The 16,435-nt window shown below is 40.4% G+C and overlaps 1 protein-coding gene across 5 annotated transcripts; it reads right to left on the bottom strand.

Annotated features, from left to right (window-relative positions):
- Positions 1–2,338: 2,338 nt before the first annotated feature.
- LOC139209752 (forkhead box protein P1-B-like) lies at positions 2,339–15,054 on the bottom strand. 5 transcript variants are annotated; one of them, XM_070839593.1, is made up of 16 exons: positions 14,976–15,054; positions 12,257–12,397; positions 8,871–9,008; positions 8,685–8,774; positions 7,545–7,665; positions 7,060–7,165; positions 6,822–6,929; positions 6,472–6,559; positions 5,975–6,052; positions 5,674–5,875; positions 5,421–5,497; positions 5,212–5,313; positions 4,961–5,088; positions 3,638–3,692; positions 3,300–3,463; positions 2,339–3,186 (listed from the first exon to the last, which is right to left on the bottom strand). In XM_070839593.1, exons 2-16 carry the CDS (start codon positions 12,380–12,382, stop codon positions 3,021–3,023), a joined length of 1,749 nt encoding a protein of 582 aa, XP_070695694.1. In that variant the 5' UTR covers positions 12,383–12,397; positions 14,976–15,054; the 3' UTR covers positions 2,339–3,020. The 5 variants fall into 5 exon arrangements, with proteins under 5 accessions (XP_070695694.1, XP_070695695.1, XP_070695696.1 ...); XM_070839594.1 differs by having other exon boundaries at positions 5,680–5,875; XM_070839595.1 differs by having other exon boundaries at positions 2,339–3,183; positions 5,680–5,875.
- Positions 15,055–16,435: the final 1,381 nt, after the last annotated feature.

Genomic DNA, 16,435 nt, shown 5'->3' with positions numbered 1-16,435 from the left:
AGGCAGGGGCTGGCTGATTGAATGATGCCGAGGCACACCAGCTACAGATCGTGTGAATTTCCACATGAAGTCAATATATTTAAAAAAGATGGAATCAAATCAGTTTATTACACATGTGAATATGCAGCACAGAAAAGATGAGACCGTCATGCCGTTTGTTGAGCATCAGAGTTTTTAAGATCTACATTATAATTGTATTATTTGTAATTTTGTTGTCAGCGTGTCAGGGGTGAAAGGCCAAGAAGAAACTTGTCAGCGATAGCACACCTCTGATATCTCCATGGCCAGCTCGATGAGCTCTCCTGCGTCCTGACAGGAGCCACAGCAGTTACAGTCCAGTTCCAGCTTGGAATTGCAGCAATCCTTTCCCTGCTGGTCTCTCTCACAGGACGCCCTGGTGTAGCTGTATGAGGGGAAACATCGGCTCACGGCCCTCTCACACGTATCAAGTAGCAGGACCATTAGCTCGTGGAAACGACAGTGCAGACAGGCGAGGAGGAGTGCTGCGCAGTCATCTAGTGGCAGTGAAAAGGTAGAGGAGGACAAAGTCGAATAAGTTCAAGTTAATTAAAATGCTTATCCAACAGAGTAAACTGCTAAATAAGCTCTTAAAGTGCACCTATGACGAGAGATCAACTGCACCATTCATACTGTAATCAGTGGTGAATACTACAGTGTAATTATCTAATTAGATCAACTGTTGCACTTAAGAGGAGTTAAACAATACCTCCACTGCCGGGCTGGTATGAATCATCAGAGGAAAAGCGACTGCTGCTGTTCTTAAACTTGTCAGAACACAGAGAAAAGCTGGATCCGCCCCATTCGCTGCCACCCAGGGGCTCATGGGAACAGGAACCGGTGTCCAGCTTGTCTGGCTCTTGCTCTGAGATGGTGCTCAGTCTGCGCACCCCACTGACCGACTTTCCCATCGTCTTTGTAGACAGACTGCCCGTCACCGGATTGGGGATGCCTCCTTTAAAAGCACGATACCAGCAATAGAGGAGTGAATTTTTGGTTGCAGAAACTTCTACCTGGTGTTAGAAAAGTTCAGTGCTGCTTCAGCATCCATTCGGGTTTCTGTCAGACAAGTTATTCAGATGCTCTATGAGACAGTTTTAATTATTCAGAGCTCCATTAACATGCAGCATGTCAGGGAGGTGAGACTTGAAGTGTATAATGGAGGAGACTTGCTCAATAAAACTTCAGCGAGGAGAGATTATTGATTAGCAAGCTTTTATTTGGATCTAGTTTCCTGGATTGAATCGGGCCAGGGGAAAATATGCACTGTGTGAAAATATACTCTCCCTCCAACATGTGGCATGCAGCACGTCCATCCATCACTCTGCCGTTTTAACTTCCTCACAGTTATCCTTGAGGTGACTGACAATAACTTCATCCAAGCAGTATACAACAGTAAGCAGTAAACAACAACCTACCATCGGACACATGGTGCTCCATTTTCTCAAGCTCCATACAGTCTTCATCATTCACAGGGTGCTGTAGAGGGGGTGTCATCTCGTGCAGAGCCAAGAGGAGAGAAGAGAGAGGCAGAAAAAGCACCAGCTTATAGCAGTCAGCAATGAATCCTTACTGCAACATCTTGTTCTCATGTGAGGTTTAAGAATCATGCAAGAAATGTTTCCCAGAGGGCCTGTATGCCGCGGTTGGAAAAAAAGACTAAAACACATATAAATATAAATAATTTACTTTTTTAAGATTACCTGTCTGTGCTGGTTTAACATCCAACAGTGGAATCTGTAGCATCTGCGGCTGTGAACCCCTCTGAGCTCGAGCGCCTCCCGTCACCATGCACACACCCACATGGTGAGCACACTCCATGTCGATCAATACTCGCCACTCAGGAAGCGCGGCTACAAATCTGTGATGACATGCTGCACGGAAGATCCACTCAGTTATGGCACTACGTCAATGGAAAGTCGAGCCAGGCCACTTATCGAACACCTGGATACAGCAAAGTGGAAGCAGTCAGGACTTGCATGAAATGATCTTACCGCAATTTATTATCTTGCCTCAACCAGTGCTTCTAACACCGCAATGATTTGTAGAGCTTTTGTCATAACACATCTGCTGACAGCAACACAGGTGGCACACAAGATTTATAAAAATGGACCTACCACAGTACCACAGAGGATGGGGTTAGCTGCACAGACCACTTGCTTTATTCCATTACCTTCCATTAAGAAGTCATTGCTGTTCACTGAAAGAAGCAGCTGTTTTCAGGCCAAAACTGCACCCAGCCATAATTTCATCATGTGAAACAGTGAGCGCTCACCACCGAGGCATTCATAGACAGACTGGATCAAAGACACACACGGTGTACACATTTATCATGAGGAATTTATTATTCATAGAGATGCATTGGTTTACAATAATGGTAAATCTATATTATCTATTCTTACAAGCTCAGTCAGAGCGAATTCAGCAATGTTTGTGGATGGGTGAAAAAGACCAACAAGTATAAAGAAGCTACGCATTCTTTTGATCAGTTGATTATACCTTGAATACAAATATATCAGATCATGTTGGCAGTGAACATTTTCATTTTTAAAGCGACATTTTTTTTTTTACTTCTTCTACAAATCTTTATATATTATGACTACTAAAAATAAAATCAGGTAGTGTGGCCCCGACATAGCATAAAGTAGCTACACAGATGGGGGAAACTTTTCATTGTGAAGTGCTAACTATTAATGTTCCCTTTCCTTTGGCTTCTCTGCTCATCATGGTCCTTTTGTGTACAGATATACAAAATAACAAAAATCATTAACACAGTTTTACAAATTCTGTGATCTCACTCTACTGTACACAAAGATTTTTTTTTAAACAACAAAAAATAAGAAATGCTGATAAATATGAAAAAAAAAAAAAAGATCCCCAAGAAGAGAGTGTTTGGTTACGTAGATGAAGCAGTTGGTTTTTTTTTTTGGAAACTTCTGGAATACAAAGTCACGCAGGCTGTGAGTGAGGCGGCCTCGCTGTGGAGAACTTGGACCTCACAGTCAGAGAGAAGGCACGCGATCGAAATGAAGGCTGGGCCTCTCCGGGCTGCCGTTGTCTTCATCTTGGTTCATCTCTGGGCTGTGGCCGTGCTCGTCTGTGCTCTCCGGAGATTCATAGGGATAGTTTTCACATATCTCCTCAACCTCCTGCTCCTCTTTAATGCTGCTTTGATAAGAAACACGCAGAAACCAAACATGTAATCGGGACATATGGTCAGATAATTGTATTAAATCAACACTGAGTCAAGGATGGACTGTAGCTGAGTAGCTCACACTTACAAAGCCTGTGGAGGAGATTGTGTTGCACTGCTGTCACTTTGGTATCCGGATCCATTAGCAAGGGCTCCATTCATCTGCTCCTGGAGAACATGCGGCAGGGAGTGCAATGGGATGCTGCCCATTGAGGCTGGGTTGTAGAGAGAGTTGTTGCCATCTAGACCACTCTGAAAAAATACATTTTTATATTTATTAAAGAGCAACAACACAGACTACTGCAACATATGGATTAGGTCCATACTGCAGTATGACTTTCAGCTTTGTACGTGCCCCGCAACAGTGCCGTGCTAAATGAATCATCTTAACTTGTAATACACTGTTCAAAAACAGATGCCTCTAACCTGAAGCGCAGACCCAACCAAGCTCTGACGGCTCTGTGAGTTCTTCAGCAGAGATCTGTTAGTACAGACAAGATGAAAGAAGTTATATTTCATTTAAAATCAACGGCTAAAAAGGACCTGGGATAAGCATCATGCTTTGCTCTCCAAAACCAAATAGCAGAAGTGTGAGGAATGCATTTAATGGTGCCATCTGCTCTAACCTACAGAGCGAACAGTACCATGCCTGGCTAACACTGGAGCAACCCCAGCCACCTTATCATATTTATAATACTAGAATTACCTAGATATACATGTCTGCTTCGCTTTTGTTTGGCTTCACTGTTTGGCTTCCTGTTATATTACTGTGTCCTGCTTTGCTTTGTGTGTCAAAGCTTTTTGTAAACTCTCTCTTTAAAAGGTGCTATAAAAATAACGTTATCATTTTACAATGTACAAACATGCTCTTTATTTTATTTCCACGTCTTCTACTTGGATCATCAACTGGTGAAGTTGCTGACTTTTAGTCTATTAATACAATATCGTGTAATGAGGGTTCTTGTTTTACAAAAGGTCATTTGCAAACATTGAAAAGTCCGCAGGAGAATGTGTTTTAACCAACTCATGGCACTAGCATTAGCTTAATAAGTGTGCTGGCTATAGCTGGAAAAAAAAAAATCAGCCAGTGTCAATCGGCAGGTAGAAATAACAAGCTTGCTTTTGTCTACTTCTGTCTAAAATCAGGGACATGCTGTTACAAAAATTACTGAGAATTTCAAAACGTAAATGTGCAACTGTTGTTACTGAATATAAGCTGAATGTGGCGCTAGCATGGGGAAACTTGACTGGTGTCACAACAACATCCAAGGGGGGAGGGGCTTAGCGAACAGCCGGATGTCCTCAAACTGCTGGCAATATGAGCAACCGCTGACAAACACACTGCAATTTGTCTTGGTCTGTTTGTTAAGTTAAGAGTCTGAGTTATCGTGGGAAGACATGACAAACTGGATCTGATACAGTGATTTTTGGCATTTCTGACCAGCTGCTGGCAGTGTTATTGCGATTGATCATGTTTGTGTGAAATTTCTTGTTTCGTCTTGCAGGCTGGCGCAACAAATGTGGCACTTTGTTCCCAAAGGTGTCCATTTGCTTGTGTGAGCATGCCAAATTTGACTTTGTTTGTAGCACACTTAGACCTCGCCTTTGAAAATCCTGGAAAATCTTGCTTACAGTAAATATTGTGTGTACTGATTAGGTGGAGGTAGAAGGTCACAAATGTCGGGCTTCTTCTGACATTTATGCATATCTGAAAACACACACATGGCTTCATGTCCGTGGTCTACCTACCCATTTCCAGCGGTCTTCTGGGGCCTTCTTCTGTGGAACTCAATCTCATCTACCGTCCACACAGCTCCCTTCACATTTTCCAATCGCACAAAGCATTTATGGAGGCTAAGATTATGCCTGACGGCATTCTGAAAGAAAATAAATAAATCAGGACTTGTACGCATCAAAAGCACTGAGTGTGCATTTATCTAGTTACATTAAAACTAACTAATTGAATATTCATACATCTAATATGTAATACGAGTTCATACCTTCCAAGTAGCTGCATTGCGCCTGAAATATGCAAAATTTCTTGTGAACCAGTTGTAGATTTCATTTAATGTCAGCTGTTTGCGAGGTGATTCAAATATTGCCTGTAAGAGACGAAGAGATATTATGGCGTAGAAAAATGTGAATTCTAACTTTAAACACTATTTTTGATATTTTTGTGGCTGTGAAAAGTGAGTGAAGTACACGTTACCTGTCTTATGAGAGAGGCATATGTGAATGGAGGTCTAACTTCTGTGCTCAAGTAGAACTCCTTATTATCAACTATATCTGTGGAAAGGCATTGACAAGCAATATTTCAGCATTAACAGAAACAGAATGAACAGGAAACAAAGAAGAAACATTTCCAATTATGGAAAATAGAAAGAATACACAGTGAATAGAAAAAAGAAAAAAAAACAAGCCCCTTCTCTGTGTCCCTGAAATTAAGTTTCTGCATATCTCACCGTTACCTTGGCTCACAGAGCGGCTATATCGCCTCCTTACAGGGGTTCCAGTGAACATGCTATTGGGAGTGAGGACTGAAGGGGATTCAGAGTGCGGTGTCAGGGGTGTGGATGGTGCTGTGGCACTCTGAGACAGGCTCATAGGAGGAGGGCCTTTGGGCATTGTTGCCTGGGAGAAGGATACATTAGACATCAGATTCATCTGAAAAAACAAAGCAGTTAAGTCAGGAAAATGTCAGTGTAACAACAAGCAAAACAATATTTATTTTAATTGAAGGCAACAGTCATAGCAGGTACTTACAGGCTGCACTGCGGGTTTTGGTTCAGAGGACTTGAGATGAGCCATCATAGCTTGCAGTCGTTCTTTGTCCTTTTTCAGCTGTGTTACATGAGAGCACCAAAATAGAAGATGAGAGCCGGTGAATTCACAGCTTGTGTTAAATGATGAAATGACTTTCTGTGTGGGAATTATTCTTCTCTGGCATTCAGAAAAGTGTAATTATCTAAAAACATCACTTCTGTTTCCAGGTCTGGTGTGAAACACACCACCACTGCAAATAAGTAACACACATTCCCTGTCAGAGTTTTTAGAAAGCTCTTCCTTTACTCTTTTAAGTAAAGAAAGAGCTGAAGAGGACTGAATACCTTTTTTGCTCTACCATCCAATGGTTAAGTTCTATACAAGTAAAGCGCTGTTAAAAAATTGAAGATTTGCAAACAGGATGTTCTCCTGTTTAGTGTTTGATTTAAAAAAACAAAATATAATAGTTTTTAAAAACAAATGAGTCAAATGTGTACCTGCAATTCCAGCTGCTGAACCACTTGCATCTGTACACGACACTGAGCTGTGCTCTTGTCATCCAGTGTGTGTTCGCTGTTCAAATGCCTACAGACAAACAAAGTAAAAAATCATGACGTTGCTTCCTTTGGGAAACCATGTGTTGTACATGCTGAGAGTTGAGTTACAAAAATTACAATAATAATTTAATTTCAACATTACTACAATTATTTTCTTTGTCAACACAGGGCTCAGAAAATAATCGTCAAATGATGTTTTAGATGTATATATACTTTATATATACAATATTGTGATAGATGTGAATGGACATTACACCAGCTGTAGAGGTATGCAAAGTTTCACCACTCACTTGAGAAATGCCTGAAAGTCTCCAAAGACAGTCTCACAGCCGGGCCATTTACACATGCCATTGCCATACAGAGGATGGCTATTCTGTGTGCTTTCATCCACTGACCCACTGCAGCAAGTACAAAAGTCACGCGTTAATGATACTGAATCAACTTATTACTGGCGCTCAAGCACAATAAAAAAATACAGCATATATAGAAACCAAAGAAAGGACAGGTCATTATAAAGCACTAAAGCACCTTTCTTTCCTCTTCAGAATAGTGTGATGACCGTTGGCGTTAGATTGTTGACTGGAAGACTCTCTGGCGTCTCCACCAGCGGACAGGATGCTACCATTCTCACAGCCTGAAATTGCAAATATACACTGTAAGTAAAATGCTGCGTTGTTGTACACGCAGGTGTCACTGCGTTTGCATGAGTGACCAGATTAGCTTAAGATCGAAAGACTAAAACTAATGCAATTTAATGCAATAATGCTGCAATAAATCCCACCTACACAAGGGTCATCATGTTCACTTTGACATTACAGATTCCATGTATAATATTAGAGAGGTGTTGAACATTATGATCAGTGTGGAGGATGCAGTTTGTGGCATATAGGTCAGTATAATGCATACACGACTCAATGTTTGCTTAAATCTGAAAAGCAACTTCTGAACGTATTTTAAAAGTATTTTGTCCAAATGTTTGATTCCTTGAGAGGCAGTGTAGTAACACAGTGTACCTGGGACAGTAATGGGGCTGGTGGGGAGGACAGACAGCAGGCCTTGTCTCTGCAGGTTGAGGAGATGTTGCTGCTGCACCTGAAGGAGCTGCTGCTGGATGGCAATCTGCTGGGCTGTCAGCTGAGACAGAGACATGGCGAAACAACTGTAGGTAAATGCCTCCCCTATTCTTCATGTTGAACACAGCTGGTTCTTTGTTTCACTTACAGTTTCATTCAGGGAGAGAAATCCTTCCCTAGGACCAATAGACATCACACTGGGCATATTTTGTAGGGTTGAAAATGTGACAAGACAAAGCTGTGCCTCATCGGGCAACTATAAAGTCAGGTGCTGTCAATCACTTAGCTTACAAGGGTAATGAAATCAGCTAATGTCATTAGCTATTTAAAGTAGGACAAAAACATCTATCCGAGCAGTGATTACGTCTGATGCTGTTTATTCATATCATAATATTCCCTGAGCAGAAACAACCCAAACATCTTTCCTCAATGTCCAACATTGTCCAACAGACCTAACAGAAGAAATTCCCACTTTAGTCTTCATTTAACTGCACATAAAAAGCGTTTCTGCTTAGAGCACATAAAATTATTTAAAACACCAACAGCTGCCGTCTTGTGCACTCAGGCAAGCACCTACTTGTGTTATGAATTTCCGTTATTTGCCAACAGTAAGCACATAACAAGACTGCATGTGGATGATCTGAACATACTGGAACAGTGAAGACTGATGTCATGCTGTCACGTAAATACATGCACACAAGCTGATGTGTGAGTTAACTGTACCGTGTTTTTTTTTTTTTCTTCACACCACACACACACATTTACTGGCAGGTGAATGTGCCATCAAGTCATGTAGTTCCTGAACATGTGACGCACCCAAAATGGATAAACTGAAGGCACTTGATGTGGAAAAATGGCGCACACTTTCTCAGCTAAAAGCATGCCTCTGTAATCCAGAGCTGTTACTGTTAGTAGCTTTGCACTCAAGTGCATTTTTTTTGTGTTGCTCACGCACTATGTGGAGCCTTGAACTTCTTACTTCATGGTGTTACAGTGAAGCAGTGTGAGTACAGTTATAACAACTATTATATTTTTAGCAATGAACTGATAGAAATAATGGTAATAATGAATAAACGTTACCTCTTGACTAACCATCCCAGCATTCTTGTGTTGCAACAGCTGCATATTTAGCTGCTCTTGCTGATTCTTGAAGACCTCCTGAATTTGTTGCTGCAGAAATGTTGTTGAAATTTGAGTTAGAAGAAGAAAAAACCATTGTGTCGCTGTGGACTATGAGGAACATGTTACTTTTCTATACATATTTACCTGGTGTAACATGAGTGCTTTCTGCTGCTGGAGCAGGGCTTGGAGCTGTTGAGGAGTGAGGATCTGTTGCTGGGGGGTCTGCTGCAGCTGCTGCGGGGCCTCTGCTGGTGGGGTCATCATAGACAACGACACTGGAACCTGCATCGTCGGGGAAAAAAACCCAGAACAAAGACGGTATGTTAAAATCCATAAAAAAAACAAAAAAGTAGTCTGTGACAAAACACTTGAGAAGAGAGATTTAATAGACACAAACGTCTGAATGACAAAACAGAAAACTACAACATAGGTAAGCTGTTTTGGGTGTGTGTGTGCAAAATGCTTTAACTCACTCTGTTTAGACTGCATTCTTCAATTAGCGCATTTATATGTAAACAAGAACCCTTATCTCCTTAATCCGGTTGAAGGATTACCAGACGACTGTGTTTACCTGGTCAAATATGTATATATGTTTCTCAGAGTTTCCAACAGGTATTCTGACAAGAGCATATGTGCAAAATAAAGACCTCAAAAAGGGAAAGTTTCACTTTGGCAGCATCGTAGCAAGACAGAAAAAAACCAACATTATTTGTAGTGATGCATCCTTGTATCCAAAATAATTAAATCCAATGTTCAACTAGAGCTGAAACTGAATAAACAAGTATAAATAAGTTTAAAGCATCAAATCCTCACATTTGGCGAGCTGGAATTGGCAAATGTCTGGCATTGTGGCTTTAGAAAATTACTGAAGTGAGTATTTGACTATCAAAATAATTGCAACATAATTTTCAGATGGTTGGCGAACCAAGTAATCGACTCATCGTTGCAGCCCCACTCTTATGCCTCTTGCTCAAGTTCAAAAAATAATTAATAGTTACTGACAGCGCTGCTCATTTATTATTCTCAGCTCACTGGTCAATCTCGGAAGCTGCGCTTGGCTCTTCTGACATTGCAGCTAAAAATGAAGAAAACAACAACAACATTGAGGTGGCTTAGGGGAATTAGAACTCCATCAAAACAACAACAACCAGTACCACAAAAACATCAACAACAACAACATCCTCTGCTAGGCATGCAGCAATTACCACACCATCCCCCTCACTGTCAAGCCTCACAGCTCAAGGGATGTTTACAGTAAACATAAACAGAGTAATCAAAATTGCACAGAGATATAAATAATGAATAAAAAAGCACACAGAGTCTGTTTATGAAAACAGAACTTGAGATTCGTATTTTAATTAAGGTCTGAACCACAAACAAACATTTCTCTCCAAGGCAGAGTCTGTTTTGAATCGGGTAAACAAACTGACAGTGAATTTCACACAGGCTTTGGGCTAACAATAACAGATGACTGCCTCCTAGTTTGTCCTTTCTTATGAAATTCAATGCTACAGAGGTGGCCACCAAAGCAATGAAAACAGGTCTATCCCACAAACAGAGCCAGTTGGCCCCTCTATTTTTCTGTGGACACCATCAACACAACAACAGCCTTTGCCTAATCCCTGTTGCCATGGTACCCAGCAAGTCCAAACATCTTCTGTTGTTGTTATTGTTGAAAGTCATACCAGTGAGCAACTGAGTGTAAACACAGATCTGTTCCCGCAAGACTGGTCTTGTGAACTCTGAGATGACTGACAGCAAATAGGAACGCTGAAAACATGCCGAAAAACAAACACAATATGCCTTCCCTTATGAAGCTGAATGCTTACTAAAATGCCCTAATGGGTGTGGCCCGAGAGAGCTGTATTTGTAAAAACACACACATACTTGGTAATAAACTCAACTGAAGATTTAATGAGATGAGATCTAAAAATATTAAGCTACATAAATGTGGCATTATTTTCATTGACAAGCACCTATTTAACTACCTGATTTAAAAAAAAGCCTGTTCTTATAATCTCCCACAATCCCACAAAACAAACACAGAAACAGTTGGACAAACCTGATAACCTCCATTGAAAAGTCTGTCTGGACAGAGAAAAAAAACAAATGCTGCTCACCAATAACGTTCTGCCTGACTAACAGAGCCCCGCTAGGCTAAATGATGAGAGCATGAATAATACTAACAATATAACGCTGATCCCTCCGCCCAGCAGGAGTTGTGCTCTCCCTCCCCTTCTAAACCTCAGTACAACCTCCCCCATCCCTGTGCTCCCCCTTCAGCATAAATATAAAACACTGCACTTTGGAGACACTGACACAGTCAAAGTGAGAAATTCAAGAATCCCTTTATATGGAAAAAAAAAACAAAGTACTTCTCTATCATCATCTACCTTGTATGTGTCTGAACACCGGTCAGAAAAGATATGACAATTTAACACCAGAACAGGTGTAAACACATTAAAATGTAGTAAAACTAATTGTGATTCACATTTTAGTGAAGTAAAAGCAGCTGCATCAATTGTAACTCATATTTATAGCATTGAGAACAGACATTTACTCGTGCCTCTAAGTAGCTGTATGAAGTGTAAACAAAAAACAGAAAAACATTCAACAGCAGAGCCAAAGCTTTTCTGAACACTACATAACTTGCCGTAGGCCAGCAATAAACAAATTATTCATCATTTATGTATCAGCCGATCATATTTTCAATTATTCGTTTGGGTCACAAAATGTTCATCATGCCTTTATAAAAAAAAGCCCAAAGTGGCATCTTTAAATTGCTTGTTTTGTCCAAGGAACAGTCCAAAGCCCAAAGATTCCATAATTATCCAACAATTGAGAAAGTCTTGATTGGCTCTCTTGTGTCCATGTTTTAAAATCAAAGAAATTAAAACTTCGCTTCCAAGATCCTGACTATAAAAACTATTTTCAGTTTCAATGATCAGCAATAGACCCGACTACACTACTCTGCAAGTATGCAACAAAAGAGTATTTTCATTACTGATCAGTCTGCAGATCGATCTGCACTTATTTGTGTCTATCAACCAATTACCTGGTCAATCAAATGTGAGAAAACATTAAGAAAATACCCAACACAATTACCCTCCTGTCCTCTGTGACATCCGTATATGACAGTACTTGTTTCATCACAGCAACAGTCCAAAGTGCAAAGATGTTCTGTTTGCTATCATGTGAGACGTAGAAAAGAAGCAATTCTCCACATTTGGAAAGCAGGAGCCATGAAATGTTTAGCAGTTTGCTTGAAAGAGGAATTCAGAACCGCTGTAGCTGAAGTTCAACCAACTCCTAATCAATTAACCGACAAACCATTTCAGCTCTACATAATATGTATTATGGTGCCTTACATATTATGTGAAGCACCATAATTCCGTCCTATTTTTGTGGAATAAACAAATATCTAATATACACGCACGCATGTATATTATGACATTAGTATTAAAAAAAAAGAGAGTGCTTTTAAAAACTAATACTGGCGTGTTGACGGGATGCAGCTGGGAATAACTGACCCTGGGTGCCTCTGAAGGAGGAGTCTGGCTGCTCCTCAGTCGACTCTCATTTTCAGTATTATTCCCGTTCTGTGTCTGACTTGCTGGAATGGTGTGGCTTGTTCGTTCTGACCCAGACTCATGCATCTGGACTTCACTAACCTGAGAAAGGAAATAAGTAGAAAAGAAAACAATTGGATGAGGTAGAACAACATGAAGGGAGCAGGCAGACAGGATACCACAATCCAGATGTGTTCGACAGGGCTTTTACTTCATAAAGTGATAAGAAGTCCAAAAAAACAAACAATATACAATGGTCACCGAAAGGAGCCAATAATGTCATCATTCACCTTGTCAAAGAAAGTGAACTTGTGTTGAACGTAAATAGTGACAGCAGTAAAAGTTAAAAGCTGCACTGTTATAGCTCTGCCCTCCAAGACAAACATTCTCTTCTACAAGTGATAGAGGAACATGCTAGGTCTATTTGTTGAATAACTGAGTGCTGCCATGACTACTGTAAACACAGGGGCCCTGGGTCCGTGTTTATGTGCAAACATATCTTCCTTCTGGAACAATTTACCATTAACCAGGTGGTGCGATAAACCTTTGTGGCAGGTAGTACAATGCACAAGTAGGCTTTTATGTATACAGCCAGGGAGTGTTTGAGTCAAACGCTAAGCAGCATAAACAAAGGTAAATAAGGTGGGCAAACAAATAATGTGAGCAGATGGAAACCTACACAGAAAGCCTCATATTAAACAGATGACATAGCCACAAGCATAATGCCATTATTTTTCAGGGTTATTCAATTATCAGATTCCCATATTGAAATCAGTCCAATAATCAATCAATCAGTTAGGCACCACTGAAAGTCAGCATCAACATTTAGGGGGTATCTAACAGATGATCTGATAAGACTATATACACTCAGATAAAGTCATGACCGAAACTGCACCGACAGTTTTCTGCATTTTAAAATGAATAATAGATGACTGCTGAGACGTTGTGTCTAGCAGCAGCAATGTGTCATTCATGGACATGTTGTAACTTAGATGGTTAAAACTGAGGTCATCCGTCCAACCTAAACCGAAAAACAATCTAATCAAAACAGGCAGTTGTTTGGCGAGGTTTTCGCTCCGTTTACTTTTGCTTTCAGGATTAGCTCTGAAGACAAAGGGCAGTGTTTCCTGTAGACATTTTTGAAGGTGTCAACGGTTGTAAAAACCAGGCTGACTACTGGATACGTTCCATGTAAGTTCCTTTGTGCATTATTTTAAAAACAGATTATATCTGGATAGGGCAGGATTATTAGAAGTCAATAGTCTTGCTGCAGTGCAGCTGTTTTTCAGATGGACTATGCAATAAGCCTGTGATGAATTTGTACTGTCTTTAAAGTGTTCTCACCACAGGGGTAACTCTCCAGCAGTGCCCGCCTCTCTTCAAAGAATGTAAAGGAAACACTGCAAAGAGGCCTTTCCTTAAGAAAGAGTAAACAATATAGACCCTTTCCCATAAGAATACATTTTTTGTCAACTGGTTTCACGCATTATTGAAACAGCTATAGTTTACCTATGTCAAACAGAGAAGCTTAAATTGTGAAATCCCCTTTAAAAAAATTAAATGAGTAATGCTTAAATATGTGTACAACAACTAAATGGGAATGACACAGATAAATCCACAAGAGTCTCTACAATTTATCTAACTAAAGTTAGTGCTTTGGTGAGCTAACATTTGCTGATGATGCAGGTCATCCTTTTTTAGATCATCAACAACAAATGCTGCCTATGATAACCAAGTAATTATACTTTAGTGCTGGAGTGCATTATGATATCAAAATTTCCAAAAGGCAAAGACGTATCACAACCAATGAAGTATCCCCGCTGTTACCAAGGTTTCCTATTATCCAGCCAATGTTAGCCAGCTGTTTTACCTGCAACTACAGCTTCTCTTACATTGTTCTATTTTAGTTTAGATATTTTAGTACGCGGTTCACTCAGTCGGTTATTTGATCTAGTTAGGGTTCAGTCTATATTGATTTCGTCTTCGGTGTCCGACTGATCAACCAAAAATCCTGGGTTGGCTGGGCCCGTGTCAGTAAGATTTAATAATGTAGAGTTATATTCTTTGTCAAATTCTGTTTCAATAATGTCCTCGGGGCACATTTACGAAGCTGGTTCATATCATCCCAAGTTAACTTAGCTACACCTTCCTCCACAACACACCGCACAGCCGACCGTGTCCCCGACAATCGACACTTAAAATGATATCCTTAAAATACCGAATTGAGGTTATCTGTTGTTGATGTTTATGTTTTATGGATTATAGCGATGCGGTTTATGAGTAAATTAGCTTAACGCACTATGAATGGACTCCATATCCGTTAACGCCAACCATCGCGGTCTGGGGTTTAACGTCGCATCTAAACGGAGAAAACAGGAGGGTTGAAAGTTAGTCTTATTACCTAATGTTGTATATCCGCTGTCTTTAATATCGCGTGTTAGCTGCACTGGACTACAGTTTTCGGCCAACCTTGCTGGTTTGCTTTTATGTTACAGGCACAACAAAAGCTAGCAGCCTGTCCTGACGCTAGCTTGTAAGAAACGGCTCTCTCTCTCTCCCTCTCTCTCTCTCTCTCTCTCCTGTTCGCCTTTGCCAGCCGGTATTATCACAAGAAATGTCACGTTAAATTCAAAAATCACTCGGTGAACGGGGGAGAGTTGTTGTACGATCGTTTACTCACCGAATTGAGTGCGGGCGGACAGTCTTTAGACCCGGGGTGGTGTCTCAGGAATGAGCCTCGGAGCAGGTCTCCCTCGGCAGCGAGCTAGCCACAAGTTGCTAACAGGGGGCGTGGCCTCGGTAAAAGTAAACAATGCTGACGTCACGTCCACACGCGAGACAGTTTGAGATCAGCTTCACGTCAGGAGGCAGAAAGGCTCCCACAACATTATCCCGTTTATTACTGACATTTTACAGCCACAACAGCCAAGACTCCTCTATGAGCTATATGCAAACATGTAATTATTGTGATTTTAAAACAGGAAAAATGGTAATCTTAACCCATAAGAACAAGAACCCTCTCCTCATTTAAGTTAAATTATGGGGGATATAATACAGATGAAGTGGACCACAGGGAACACATTTCTGAATTTATTTTTGAGACCCTATCCCTAGATCTGAAATGTTAAATAAATGTCACAGCATTATTTTTCCAAGCTGTTTTTCTTTTTCATGCAATATGGTCAGGACGGGTTAATTGTGATCTAGGACAGTATAAGAATTGTTAAGTTGTTTGAAACTTACCTTTTAATATCAAAAACAAGCTATTCAAAATGAGATAGTTGTGTCACAGGTCTTAATCAGACAGACCAACATTTTGATACTGAGTCACATACTCACACATGTTCAGTATTTGTAACTTAGGGACTTCTTGAGTTAAATTCAAGGATAAAGCTGTAAAGGGAAATGTTCAGAATATTTAAAAGGTCTGTGTCACTGTGGGTTCTTCTGAGTTAGGAAGCAAAGAAATTACAAAAATAAAACTAAGACAAATGAAATTTGACATTTATTAGGTAAAACGTCATCCACAGAAGCAGATAAAGCTGAAAAATGAAATGGACCATTTCTGCATGTATCTTGCAAGGCACCCCACGATGAGATCAAGGCAAAATGACAAGGACAACAAAACAATTTAACAATATGAAAACCTACATATGTCACAATATGACGAGCTTTCAGCTCAGTCCATCCTGGACAACATTAAAGCTTTTGCTCCTCGCAGCCCTGATTATCTTAAAACATCAGGTGAAACATTTGATCAAACAGAAATTACATCTGCCGTCAACTCTATGTGGAAAGGCAAATGCCCTGCAAACGCCTGCTGATTATTTCTAAATATCTTGACATTTACCGTCAAATTAAAGCTTGCAGTAACCCGTATCACTGCATCACTCACCAAACAGAGTCTAGGTCATTAAAAAGCATTTTATCCGTTTGCTCGATCTAATTGTAGGTAAAGGAGAGCATCCTGCTACCGAGGCAGGCTGGTCGGATTGTACAAGCGGTCCCATGGCGCACTGCTGCTGCATATAGTGATGCTGACTGCAATAACTACTCATATAAAACCATCTGATTATTTTAAGGCAAAGACAAGACTGTCTCCACATGGAGATGAGATCATTATGTCCTTTCAAATGCAGC

Source organism: Pempheris klunzingeri, chromosome 11, assembly GCF_042242105.1.
Source record: "Pempheris klunzingeri isolate RE-2024b chromosome 11, fPemKlu1.hap1, whole genome shotgun sequence".
NCBI classification, from domain to species: domain Eukaryota; kingdom Metazoa; phylum Chordata; class Actinopteri; order Acropomatiformes; family Pempheridae; genus Pempheris; species Pempheris klunzingeri.
This window is presented reverse-complemented; position numbering and strand designations above follow the sequence as displayed.